Source organism: Hippocampus bargibanti, linkage group LG17 (assembly GCF_051943395.1).
Source record: "Hippocampus bargibanti isolate YZ-2025 linkage group LG17, ASM5194339v1, whole genome shotgun sequence".
In the NCBI taxonomy this organism is placed as follows: Eukaryota; Metazoa; Chordata; class Actinopteri; order Syngnathiformes; family Syngnathidae; genus Hippocampus; species Hippocampus bargibanti.
This window is the reverse complement of record NC_142750.1, coordinates 1,318,284-1,330,142: the sequence shown is the minus strand read 5'-3', so window position 1 is coordinate 1,330,142 and position 11,859 is coordinate 1,318,284. Positions and strand designations below refer to the sequence as shown.

General features: G+C 40.9%; 1 protein-coding gene across 1 annotated transcript; it reads right to left on the bottom strand.

Annotated features, from left to right (window-relative positions):
* Positions 1-532: 532 nt before the first annotated feature.
* Positions 533-11,777, bottom strand: LOC148885124 (mucolipin-1-like). Its single transcript, XM_089019633.1, has 13 exons — positions 11,570-11,777; positions 9,413-9,657; positions 8,457-8,618; positions 7,411-7,567; positions 6,434-6,515; positions 6,243-6,339; positions 5,966-6,065; positions 4,872-4,978; positions 3,042-3,191; positions 2,871-2,972; positions 2,671-2,793; positions 1,506-1,712; positions 533-1,425 (listed from the first exon to the last, which is right to left on the bottom strand). Exons 1-13 carry the CDS (start codon positions 11,604-11,606, stop codon positions 1,291-1,293), a joined length of 1,704 nt encoding a protein of 567 aa, XP_088875759.1. The 5' UTR covers positions 11,607-11,777; the 3' UTR covers positions 533-1,290.
* Positions 11,778-11,859: the final 82 nt, after the last annotated feature.

The window sequence follows — 11,859 nt, the reverse complement described above, 5'->3', positions numbered from 1 at the left end:
GTTTTTTTTTTCCTTTTCACAAGGGGCAGCATTTACACAAGGGGCATCGGAAAACAGTCACGTTGATGAAGAGCGATTGGGATGTTTGTAGAGTACCTAAAATATCGAACGTCAGCTTTTGTATTTTACATAACATCTTCTTAATGTCTCATCCCTTTAGTTTTTTTTAATGGGGACCTGGGAACGGATTATTCTCATTTGAATGGTTTCCCATGGAAAATTTATTTTTGGGATACACACTTTTTGACTTACTCTGTCTGGGAACCAATTAAGTTCGTAAGCCAAGGTACCACTGTATTTGCGTTGAAAAAAAATTGCTAGAGGTCTGGCCAGCGCTGTACCGGCACCCAAGCATGAAAAAAAAACAAAACCTGAACAAATTCCGGAATGGCGCTCTACGTCATATTATCAATTCCCAAATAAATTCAAGAATGGCAGTGAATGAGTTCATTGCAGCTGATGAAAACCACGACTGACACACAGCCAACAGTTGAAAATACATCGGAAACAAGAACATGACAGCATGAGACTATTCCGTTTTCCCAACACTTTTTCATTCAGTGTTGCTAGTTTAATTCCCCAATATGTGCAAGCCAACATCTTTCAAAAGATGATTCAATAAATAGAACAATGCCACAGGTAAACTGTACAAAGGCCTTTCTTCACCGAGGCTGACAAACCCGCAGCTAAGACACACCTGAACTGTACATTTCACCAGTAAATTCAAGTACCGTGAAATAAAAATTCCCGGAGGTATCAGAAGGCATGCATGACATATTTCACACAACGCTAGCTAACCCAGTGCTCTAATGAGGTATTTTAGATATCAAGCTGGCGGGCTAGCTATCTCGCTAACTATCTAGCTGGCTGGCCATCTAGCTAGCTATCTACTTGCTATGTATTTGTTATGTATTAGCTATCTAGCTATCTCGCTGGCTATCTATTAGCTATATAGCTATATAGTTGGCTAGCTATCTATTAGCTAGCTAACTCGCTTTCTAGCTATTTGAGTTACTTCCGGGTTGAATGAACGCTGGCGCGTGTGGCTGCCGCTGCTCACCCGCAGAAGAACAAATGCTGTGACTGTATAGTGACCTTGAGAGTTTTGAAAGGCGCTTAGAAATGAAATGTTTATTATTATTATTATGATTATATCCATATCTTCCAAAATGCTTCCCTTATACAATAGTGGACCCATTTGTACATATGCCCTTGAATCCAATCAAACGAAGGTGCCATGACGCTTAGTCAAACAACGACAATGGAGGTGGCCCCTCCCTCCTCCCCCCCTTACCAATCACAGCAGCAGAAAAAGGAGCAGGACTGCCCTTCAGGACCGCGGAACTTGCCAGAACTCGGCGTGTCGGTGCACTCGGCGATGAACGCGTGAAGATCGGTGACCCGTACCTGTTCCTGCGTTTGAGCCTGTTCACAATCACAACAAAGGAAAATCCTCATTTTCCGATGCCTCGTTTTCTCTTCTAACATTTTGTAGGCGACTGTACCATAATGGTGTCGTAGGCTCCGGTGATGAGCGCGATGAAGAGCGACAGCACCATGTAGATGAAGAGCGAGATGAAGGTGTAAAGGTAGACCTGGCTGAAGATCCACACCAGCGTACCGCTTTGCTCCATTTCGGCAAAGGTCACAAACATGTCGTCGCCGTTGATCAGAGAAAAGAGGCACTCGGAAACCATGGGCAGGGAGCGGAACTGCGTACAGTGATACCTCGGCTTACCAACTTAATTGGTTCCCAGACAGAGTGTGTAAGGAGAAAAGTGTGTGTCCCAAACATTCATTTCCCATAGGAAACCATTAAAATGACAATAATCCGTTCCCAGGTCCCCAAAAAACATAATTTTCGACTTTTCTATGCCTTAAAACGACACAAAATATACCTTATTTTATGTATAATAAATGTGCTATGGAATTATAATTAAAGAAATAAACTACAGTATAATAAAGTCATTTTATTTACCTTTGTGATGGTCATTGATGGCTAGATGGAATGGAGTGGCCGGTTTCATCAGCATTAATGCTTGATGAGGAACGTAGTAGCCTTCTTCTTTCACCATCTGAAGGAATGATCCCTTGTAGGTGCTTTCTCTGCCATAATTTTACCGAGTTCGTCATCAATTGTGTCGGATTTAGCTGGGTTGATAGCTTTTTGCATCAAGTGTACAGATAGCTTATGTGGGTTATTTGTCGAGCCTGATTGATGGGAATTTTAACCTTTCAGTCTACACTCTGCCTTTGAGCTATCAACGTTGAAATGAGTCCAAATTTCACTGTTTTCTATCCATTTTCTCACTCTCCCTGTCTCGTGAATGTTTAAACCCTACGCTGCGTTCTTGACCAATCACGTGGCTTTAACCACAGACTGGGGGCGGGGAATAGAGGACAAAAATGAGTTGGCTGCCATTTCCTTGTTAGGAGAACAGGCTCGTTCGCGAACAACACATCACTCATTGTGGCGCTCCGTTTGTATCCCGAAAAATAGTTTGTATGCCAAGGTAAAATTTTCATAAATTTAACGTTCGTAAACTGAAAAGTTCGTAAGCCAAGGGGTTCTTAAACAGAGGTATCACTGTATGTGGAACGACGGGTTATCAAAAGGAAGTCAAAGCGCTGTTGGTACTCGATTTTTCAGAGAGCGCCGTCGTACGCTACCTTGGTGTGATACGGTCCCAGGACGATCCATCCACAGAAGCAATATCCCAAATAAATGGCCGCCGCGCAGCAACAAAAACGGATGACATTGGGGAAGGCCGCTCTGAGCGTCACAATCAAGATCTGGGTGAAAAACAGAAACAGAAGAGACGATTTCGATTTCTTACAGGATACGAAAAAGAGCGTGACATTTTTCTTACGTTGTATTTCTGAAAAAAGCTGAGATAGCGAATGACGCCCACCCACACCAACAGCGTGGACGTGCCCAGCAAGATGGCGCACGAATCGTACGACGACAGATTCTTCAACGAAACGGAAACATGAAGTCACGAATGAGAATTAATCGCCGGTATCCATCGAGGAAAAATTACCTTGGACTCGATTCCGATCTTGATGAAACTTCCGATGATGGTAAACATGTCACTCACGATGAGTAGAATATACCAACCGTTGACAAATTCCAGTCTGTCTCCCCAGCTTACGCCGCGACCTAGTTGGGTCTGGAAGAACTGGGCGTATTCCTGTGAAGATAGTGACATTTTTTCAGTGGTGGGCCTGCAAGGCCTTCTCTGCTGGCCTAAAATATCTGAATCACAGATTCGTGTGATTTATATTTTGTCCATGAATTCTTATAAAATAATTCCAACTTGTCTTTCAGCTTCCTTTAATTGCGTTTCCCCTGTTGTCCTGCTTGTGTTTTCATATTTATAATAATAATAATAATAATAATAAATTTCATTTCTAAGCGCCTTTCAAGACTCTCAAGGTCACTTTACAGTCACTGGATAAAGTTTTTCTGTGGGTGAGTAGTGGCAGCCACATGCGCCAGCGTTCACTCAACCCCGAAGTAACTGAAATAGATAGAAAGCTAGCTAGCTAACTAATGGATAGCTAATATATAGGTAATAGATAGCCAGATAGCCAACAGCTAGCTAGCTAGACAGCCAGCCAACTAGACAGCTAATAGCTAACCAGCTAGCTAATGGTAGCTAATAAATAGCAAATAGATAGCCAGATAGCTAACAGCCAGCCAGCTAGACAGCTAAAAGCAAGCTAGCTAGCCAATGGATAGCTAATACAACATCATTTGTAATGGACCGAAAACTGGAGTATTGTATTGTATTTTGTACAGCCACCCCAATTTCAAGCTCATATAACTCCAGACACATATAACTTAGGAATTAACTTTTTTTTTTCTGATGAAAGAAGAGAGTCTAAGGTTTCTTACGCTGAATTGAATGTTTATATGGTCCTAAAACGCGATTTATTGTTTTAACTTGCAGTTTTTATGGTAGACATTGTGGCTTGCAGTCAAATTACAACCTGAAAGGTTTTTATGTGAATAAAAAGTGTGAAGTGCAAAGAAAACAATACTCAGTTGGTTGGATTTTTGTTTTTTTTTTTCCAAGGTAAACACGGCGTTGTTATTCTACCTCAGAGGTTTTGCTTGTTCAGGCATATCGCTGAACAAACATCACGCGCCGAGAAATCGCATCTGTTTGTCTCTCGCACGTCTTTGTCGGTTGAAATCGATGAACGGCGTCCATTTATCAAACGAGTCTTCTCAACTCAAACTGTTGCCTCAAATGAAAGATGTTTGATTTTAGAACGTCATCCATTTGCCGGTCCAATTTTAAATCGCTGTCCAAGTCCAAGATTCAATTTCGAGACTGTTGGCTTAAGATAAGAAGCTAGCTTAGCCTTAGGAATTTCGCAAATATAGAATTCCTCTATGAATGAATGTGTTAAAAACTAAAAAAAACTTCCTTTCAAGCCACTTGGTAGCTTCCAAGGGCAACTCGTGGAGATGAAATTGTTTCATCCATTTCACGGAGGATAACGGCAAATATTTTCAAGCGTATTCACATGTACAATGTCGCCGTCCATTGACCTCAACCAAAACGGCATTTTGGGGCTTTGGAACTGTTTTTTATTTAAATTATTATTCTTGCTAAAAACCAAATAAAGTAATCTCATTCATACCAATTCCAATGTATGTACAATGTACATATTAAGCACATTGTTCTACAAATAGCTCACGCTTTGGTTTCAAAATGGCGGAATCATCATGCTTAGGCCACAATTTGGCTCATTTCATAACGGCTCATTTTAAAAACAGCTTTCTGTCTAAAATAAAAAAATCTCACACATTCTTAAGATTTCTCCAACGAGACGCCGAGGATTGCGTTTTGGTTTCTTACGTGTTGCAGAAGGACACCTCGGAGGATTGAGCGGCCACACAGCAGCAGAGAAAGAAGACAAACCAGGGCCACCAACAAGTCAAAGAACTCTCGGGCGTACGTCTCGGCTGAGAGGTGGTGAGAGAAAAAGAAATAAAAGCATTTTGAAGAGGTTCAAAAAAAAAAAAAATATTTTTTTATTTTCATTCGGCCCGTGAAAACAAATCAAACTTGTGAAATTCCATGTTCATCTATCGAGCTAACTAGCAAGCTAGCTAGCGATCCAGCAAGCTAGGAATCGAGCTAGCGATCCAGCTAGCTTGAAATCCTGCTCGCTAGTGATAGCAAGTGAGCTAGCTAGAAATAAGAGCTCGCTAGTGATCGAGGTAACTAGCAAGCGAGATAGCTAGCAAGCAAGCTAATTAGCAAAAGAGCTAGCTAGCAAGCGAGCTAGCTACCGCTCTTTCTATTCAGCTAAATGGCTAATAATAATAATAATAATAATAATAATAATAATAATAATAACAATAAGAAGAATAATAATAAGAAGAAGAAGAAGAAGAAGAAGAAGACATTTCCTTTTTAAGTGCCTTTCAAAACTCTCAAAGTCACTTTACTTTAAGTTTTTCTGTGGGTGAGCAGTCGCAGCCACACGCGCCAGCGTTCACTCAACCCGGAAGTAATTCAGCTAGAAAGCTATCTAGCTAATAGATAGCTAACAGATAGCTCCCTCGGCCTTCACTCAACCTGGAAGTAACTCAGATAGAAAGCTAGCTAGCTAATAGACAGCTAATTCGATAGCGAAGTAGTGGCGAATATTTTTTTTGGGCCATTAAAGCAAATCAAATCTGTGAAATCCCATGCTCATCTATCAAGCTAACTAGCGAGCTAGCTAGCGATCCAGCTAGCTCGCGATCAGGCTTATAAATGAAATTTATTATTATTATTAAGCTGAATGATCGAGTTAGCTAGCAAGTGAACTAGCTAGTGAGCAAACGAGCTAGCTAGCTCTCTTTCTATTGAGCTAACTGGCTAATCCCTTACAGAATGTGGCCCGTGGCATAAAATGACTTGTACACCCTCGCTTTAACCACAACCAACTTGCGGGTACTCACCGTGTCCGGAAACGTTGGGGTCTTTACATTCCTTGATGGAGGCCCGGTTCTGTAAACTAATCTTTATTTTGCCACTGTGAGCTCGGTTATCCATGAGAATCTACGAGCACATTCAAAAAGCCTCCAATAAATCAAACAAAAACACCTCCACCTTTCAATATTACCACATATTGATCACATGAAAGAGAAATATGGCTCCTCGATTTCTCCATCGTGATCAATTCATTGGGTTGCAACCACGAAATTCGCACATTTCCAACCAAAATGAAAAGCTCACCGTGATAGCAAAAGTGTAGCAGTTTGGTATCTCATTATTGATGATAGTCTGAATGTTGATGGCCTTCAGTTGGAAATCAATCGTGACATTGATCAACCTGGAGGGAAAGAAACACATCATCAATAAAGGTCAATTCCGAGCGGTCGTTAACCTTTGATTGACGAAATGAGATGCGTCCGTTTGAATCTCACTTGTAAAAATTGAGAGTGAAGTTTTTGTAGTCACTCTTCCCACGAGCAAAACCAAAGCTGGGCGGATCGAGTCCGATGCAGTCTGGATTAAGGAACCACAAAGAAGACTTTGAGGAACAAAATATCATCGGAAATAATAATAATAATAATAATAATAATAATAATAATAAAAGTAAAAAAAAATAATAATAATAATAATAATAATAATACATAGTATTAATAATAATAATACTGTAATATTAATATTAATACATTTAATTTCTAAGCACCTTTCAAAACTCTCAAGGTCACTTTACAGTCACAGGATCGGGTTTTCTGCGGGTGAGCAGCGGCAGCTACACACGCCAGCGTTCACTCAACCGGGAAGTAATTCAAACAATAACTAGTTTTATTAATTATTATTATTATTATTATTATTGGATGGATGGATGGATTTGCCTTTATTAGCCTTGCAGTGGGGAAATTTACAATTAATTATTATTATTATTATTATTCACAAATGTATTCAGGAATTGAAAATATGATGTAGAGCGCCATTCCCGAATTTGTTCCGGTTTACTTTTTTTCATGCTTGGGTGCCAATAGAGCGCTGACCATGGCCTCTGGCAATGTTGTTATTTTTTGCCACAAGGGGGCAGCATTTCCCTTTTTTCTTTGCTAGCGCTTTGTTCCAGCTTCAGCTGTTGTTAAAGCACTATACCTAGCTGGCTATCTAGCTGGTGACCTAGCTGGCTACAAAGCTAGCTGTCTGGCTGGCTATCTGGCTATGTAACTAGCTATCTTGCGAGCTAGCTGTTGGGAAGCTATTAGCTAGCTAGCTAGTTTTCTATCTATTAGAGTTATTCCGGGTTGAGTCAATGCTGACGCGTGTTGCTGCCGCTGCTCACACAAAGAAAAACTTGCAGCTGCCCTCATTTCAAGTTCATATAACTCCAGACATTCAAGATACAAAATAAGAACGGCGACAGTCAACCTACCAGTGACAACATGAGGATCGATGTCAAAAGTGTCATTGACGGGGACGATGGTGGCCCTCTTGTAGTGCCTCTGGCAGAGTGAGAGTGCACTTCCGTTGAAGCCGATGCCTTGCACATAGGCATATTTTCCCAGGGAGATCTGAGGGAGAGCTAGGTACTAAGGGGGTAGGGGGGAGAATTGCCATTTGAGGACCACGTCATCGTTTGTTTGAAATGCTTCTAAACTGCTCGCTAGATATTCATCTGTATAATTAACTCATTCACTGCCAGATGTGCAAAAATGTGTCCACTCCCAGCGCCAGGGTTTTTGTCATTGTCACTCAAATTCCAGGACCCACACAATATTGAATTTTAGGACTACATAAACATTCAGTACAGCGTTAGCTAGCTAGCTATTTGAGTCAGGAAACATATTAGCGCTCTAGTTAGCTATCTATCTATTAGTAATCTAGCATTCTATTAGCAATCTATCTAGGCTTCTATCTATTTCTATTTGATTTGTTTTCGCCGGCCGAATAACATTATGTGATGGGCCAGATTTGGCCTCCGGGCCTTGACTTGGACACCTGTGCTTTAAAGGAAGTGGAAAAGTGGATATTGTGCGTCTAGTTGGAGTATCTATTTGCTATCAATTTGCTATCTAGCTGGCTACCTTGCTAGCTATCCATTTGCTCTCCATTTGCTATCTATTAGCTATCTGGCTAGCTAACTAGCTATATAGCTGGCTACTTATTAGCTATCTAGCTAGTTAGCTAACTGTCTAGCTGGTTATCTATTAGCTATCTGTTGGCTGTCTAGCTAGCTTTCAATCTATTTGAGTTACTTTCGAGTTGAGCGAATGCTGGCGCGTGTGGCTGCCGCTGCTCACCCACAGAAAAATTGATCCTGTGACTGTAACGTCATATTTTCAATTCCAGAATACATTTGTGAAAGGCAGTGAATGAGTTAAGTAGAGGGATACAATCAAAAGTTTATGGACATTTTTTTTAAGGGCCATTTTATGAGGGTCTTGCTTTTCGCGCAGGGTAACGAACTTCATCCGCTACCTGCTCGATAGCGAAGTCGATGCGGTCGTGGAGCTCGTTCTGCATGTGAACAGACTGAGGAGCGTCGTCCTGGTAATCTTTCAGGAAGAGATGTTTGAATGCCACCGTGTTTTCTTCTTTGAATGTCACAACCATCTGGTTGCTCAGCCCAAATAGCACCAACTGAGAGACACGAACAAAACAACGAACAAATACTCAACAAAGGATCAAACTGCGGTGCGCAATATCGACCAATACTGCACTGTGCTATTTGATCTCATCCTTTGGTGTCCAAACGACGGTTCGGGGCTATTTGTGGTCAAGCATCCATTTTTCAGCCACCCGCAATATGACAAAAATAAAAACATAAATACATTTGGGCCGCGCGTGTCACTGCTAGGCCTTCAGTAGTGCTACAACTGAATCACCCCACAGCTGTGAATGCGGTGTAATATTACTACACGTCCACAAGAGGGTGCAGTTGGCAAAACTAAATAAATAAATAGATAAATAAAGAAATAAATTTGCGCTAGCCCTGGCCAGTATGCACTTATCACTGGGGGCTAGTGATACTATGATTAGCTAGTGACTAGCCAATCATAACTTGCAAAAACTCTGACATTGCCATGATTGGTTAAAGCAACAGTTTGATCGACACTTATTTAATGCTCCAGGGCCTGCAGAACTGATTGTGAAGGCGTACAGGTCGATTTCTTATCTTGGTAAAAAAATAAAATAGCTAAAATATGATTGGTTCAATGCTTCAATACGAAAACGTACATCTGAAAGCAGGCGAAAAGCAAATGAAAGACAATTTGGAATTATTTCATAAGAATTCACACACAAAATATAATTCGCATGAGTCTGTGATTACGCCGGCAGAGAAGGCCTTGCAGGCCCTGATGGCCCATCATTGCCTTTACGAGTAATCTGAGGCACAGAAAAGCTTTTTTTGTGTGTTCAAGGCTTTGCTTTACCTGCACTGTAACAATGATGATTTTGAGCAGCTGCAGGCCCAACTTGACTGGTTTGCGTCCCTTGGCGTGATACTTGTCACAAGGGCTCATGAAGAAATATTTCAGCTTCCTTCTCAGAGCTTCTTCCTCTTCCTCTTCCTCTTCCTCTTCGTGTTGCTGGCGGAGATCAGACTTCCTCGGTGTATCCCCGAGAAGGTCCTGAGACCCATAACTGAGACCCATGGAGGAGAGGAGCCTTTCCTTTTCTGTGATGGGCAGAGAAAGAAATGACATCATTGCTCTTACCAGAATACTGAACAATATAGTTTAAAAAAAATCAAATGACTTCAAGTGTCCAAAATCTGCAAAAAAAATGAGCCTGGAAATGGCGAGTTTCAGAAGGCCCCGCCCCCTTGTTCGTGATGTCACGCCAGGACGTCTTGCCTTGCTGGAGAATCAAAACAATGGCTTCAGATTCGGAGAAGATGCTTTCTTGTTACTCATCCAGTTATGAATATGATTCAAATAGTTCTGAAGAGGAAAGCATACATGTTTGCAGTTGATTAAAGAATTTATTCCGTGCCATTTTGAGGCAACATTGGGGGGAAATGGATCACCAAAAAAGAGGCAGAAAATGGCGACAGAGCTCCGTGTAAGTAATTAATCAGCCCGTTTCCACAGGCTGATTAATTCCTTACACGGAGCTTTGTCGCCCTCTTCTGCCCCTTTTTTGGTGGTACATTTCCCGTTTTCAGACCAAACAAGTACAGCAAAATCCATTGACGTGATGGAAAGGCTGCTACAATGTGTCCTTTTTTCGGTCAGGGGCGTTCCTTCAGTGACGTAACGTGAGGACTCGTCACCAACTCAAAAACAAGACTTCCGGAATATTCAGCGAGAGTCTTAAAATGTAAAATTTAGCTAGATGCGGTGGAATCTTTGTAAAATACGCTCAATAATAGTCGTTTGAAGCCATTTTACAAATTATGGACACAGCTTGTCCGGAGACGTCGGTTGCCCTTTAAAAAAATCATGTTCTTTGTAACGTGTGTTTTGACCGGTACTTTCCTATGACTCAACTAGGATGAATGTTCTGGATTCTGTGCCAGTCTTGCGCAAGAATAATGTGCCATGGGTTTGGTTTGTCATGTCAGTCACAAAAGTTGTCGGTTGAGTTTCTATCAATATTCTGGTTTGTTCCTGCTTCATGGTTTCTTTCCACAGACACTAACTCAATAGAATCTTCTTCTTCTTTTCCTTTCGGCTTTTCCCTTGAAGGGGTCGCCACAGCAAATCAGTGTCCTCCATCTTTAGAGGTTTGATTCGCATGTTTGTTTTGGCCAAGCTTTGACGTCGGATGCCCTTCCTGACACAACCCTCTGAATTTATCCGGGCTTGGGACCGGCACAAGAAGACATTGGCTTATGTCCCCTTGTGGCTACAGAACAAGCAACTCTTTAAACAAATACAGAATAAACAAATATGGACTGTATGTAAATATGTGAATAAATAGGCGAATAAATAATAGGAGAATAAATAAATATTACATGAATATTACATAAATATAAGATAATAAATATTCAATAAATATAAAATAAATTAAAAATAAATAAATAAAATAAAAATACATAATAAATCCATCTGTAAATATCTGAATCCATCCTTTCCTGATAATATTCCTGGCCAATGTTTTCCCGCACTTTTTTTAGACGAGAATAGCTTTATTCGTCGCACATTGGAGAAATGTACATTTAACAGCAATGACGTTATGGAATGGAGAGAAAAGGAAAAATATGTCGAAAAACAAAATCTAGGAGCGGCTGTAAAGGCAGCTCAACTCGCGGGCGCCATCTTGAAGTCAAAATAACAACAAAAACAACAAATGATTTTGGTGACGATCAAATCATTTAGCAGTCCTCAGGTGGACAAAGCGCGCATGTTATTATTATTATTATTATGTTTTCATTATACTCTTCATGAGCGTGCCTTTTTTTTTGTTTTACGAGAGAAACATCTCGACGTCTCAAACATCTCAAATTGAAAAAAAAACGGAATTGAGTTACCGGGAGACAAACAATTACTTGTTCAATAAACAGTCACTAACGTGAAATATTGTCCAATTTCAGAAAGCGTCGATAACTGAATGCTAGGAGACGAGGAGATTGTTTTTGAACATACCTGTAGAAAGCTCCTGGGCGCACCTCGACGATGCCATGAGGATAACTTTGGAAGATCACACGGTAAACAAAAGACTGGATATTATCAAAGTCAACTTCCCCAGGGAGAAAATCGTTTTCATAATTTCCATTTTTCGGGTCACGTGTAAACAAAACCGCGACATGTTGCTGCTTCGCGGACCAGAGTGGCGAAAACATAGCTTGACTTCCTGTACGACACGTGACTTTGTCACGTGACCGACGCAAAAATCCTGGCAGGTGACGCAATGCGTATATTGACTCACACGCAGC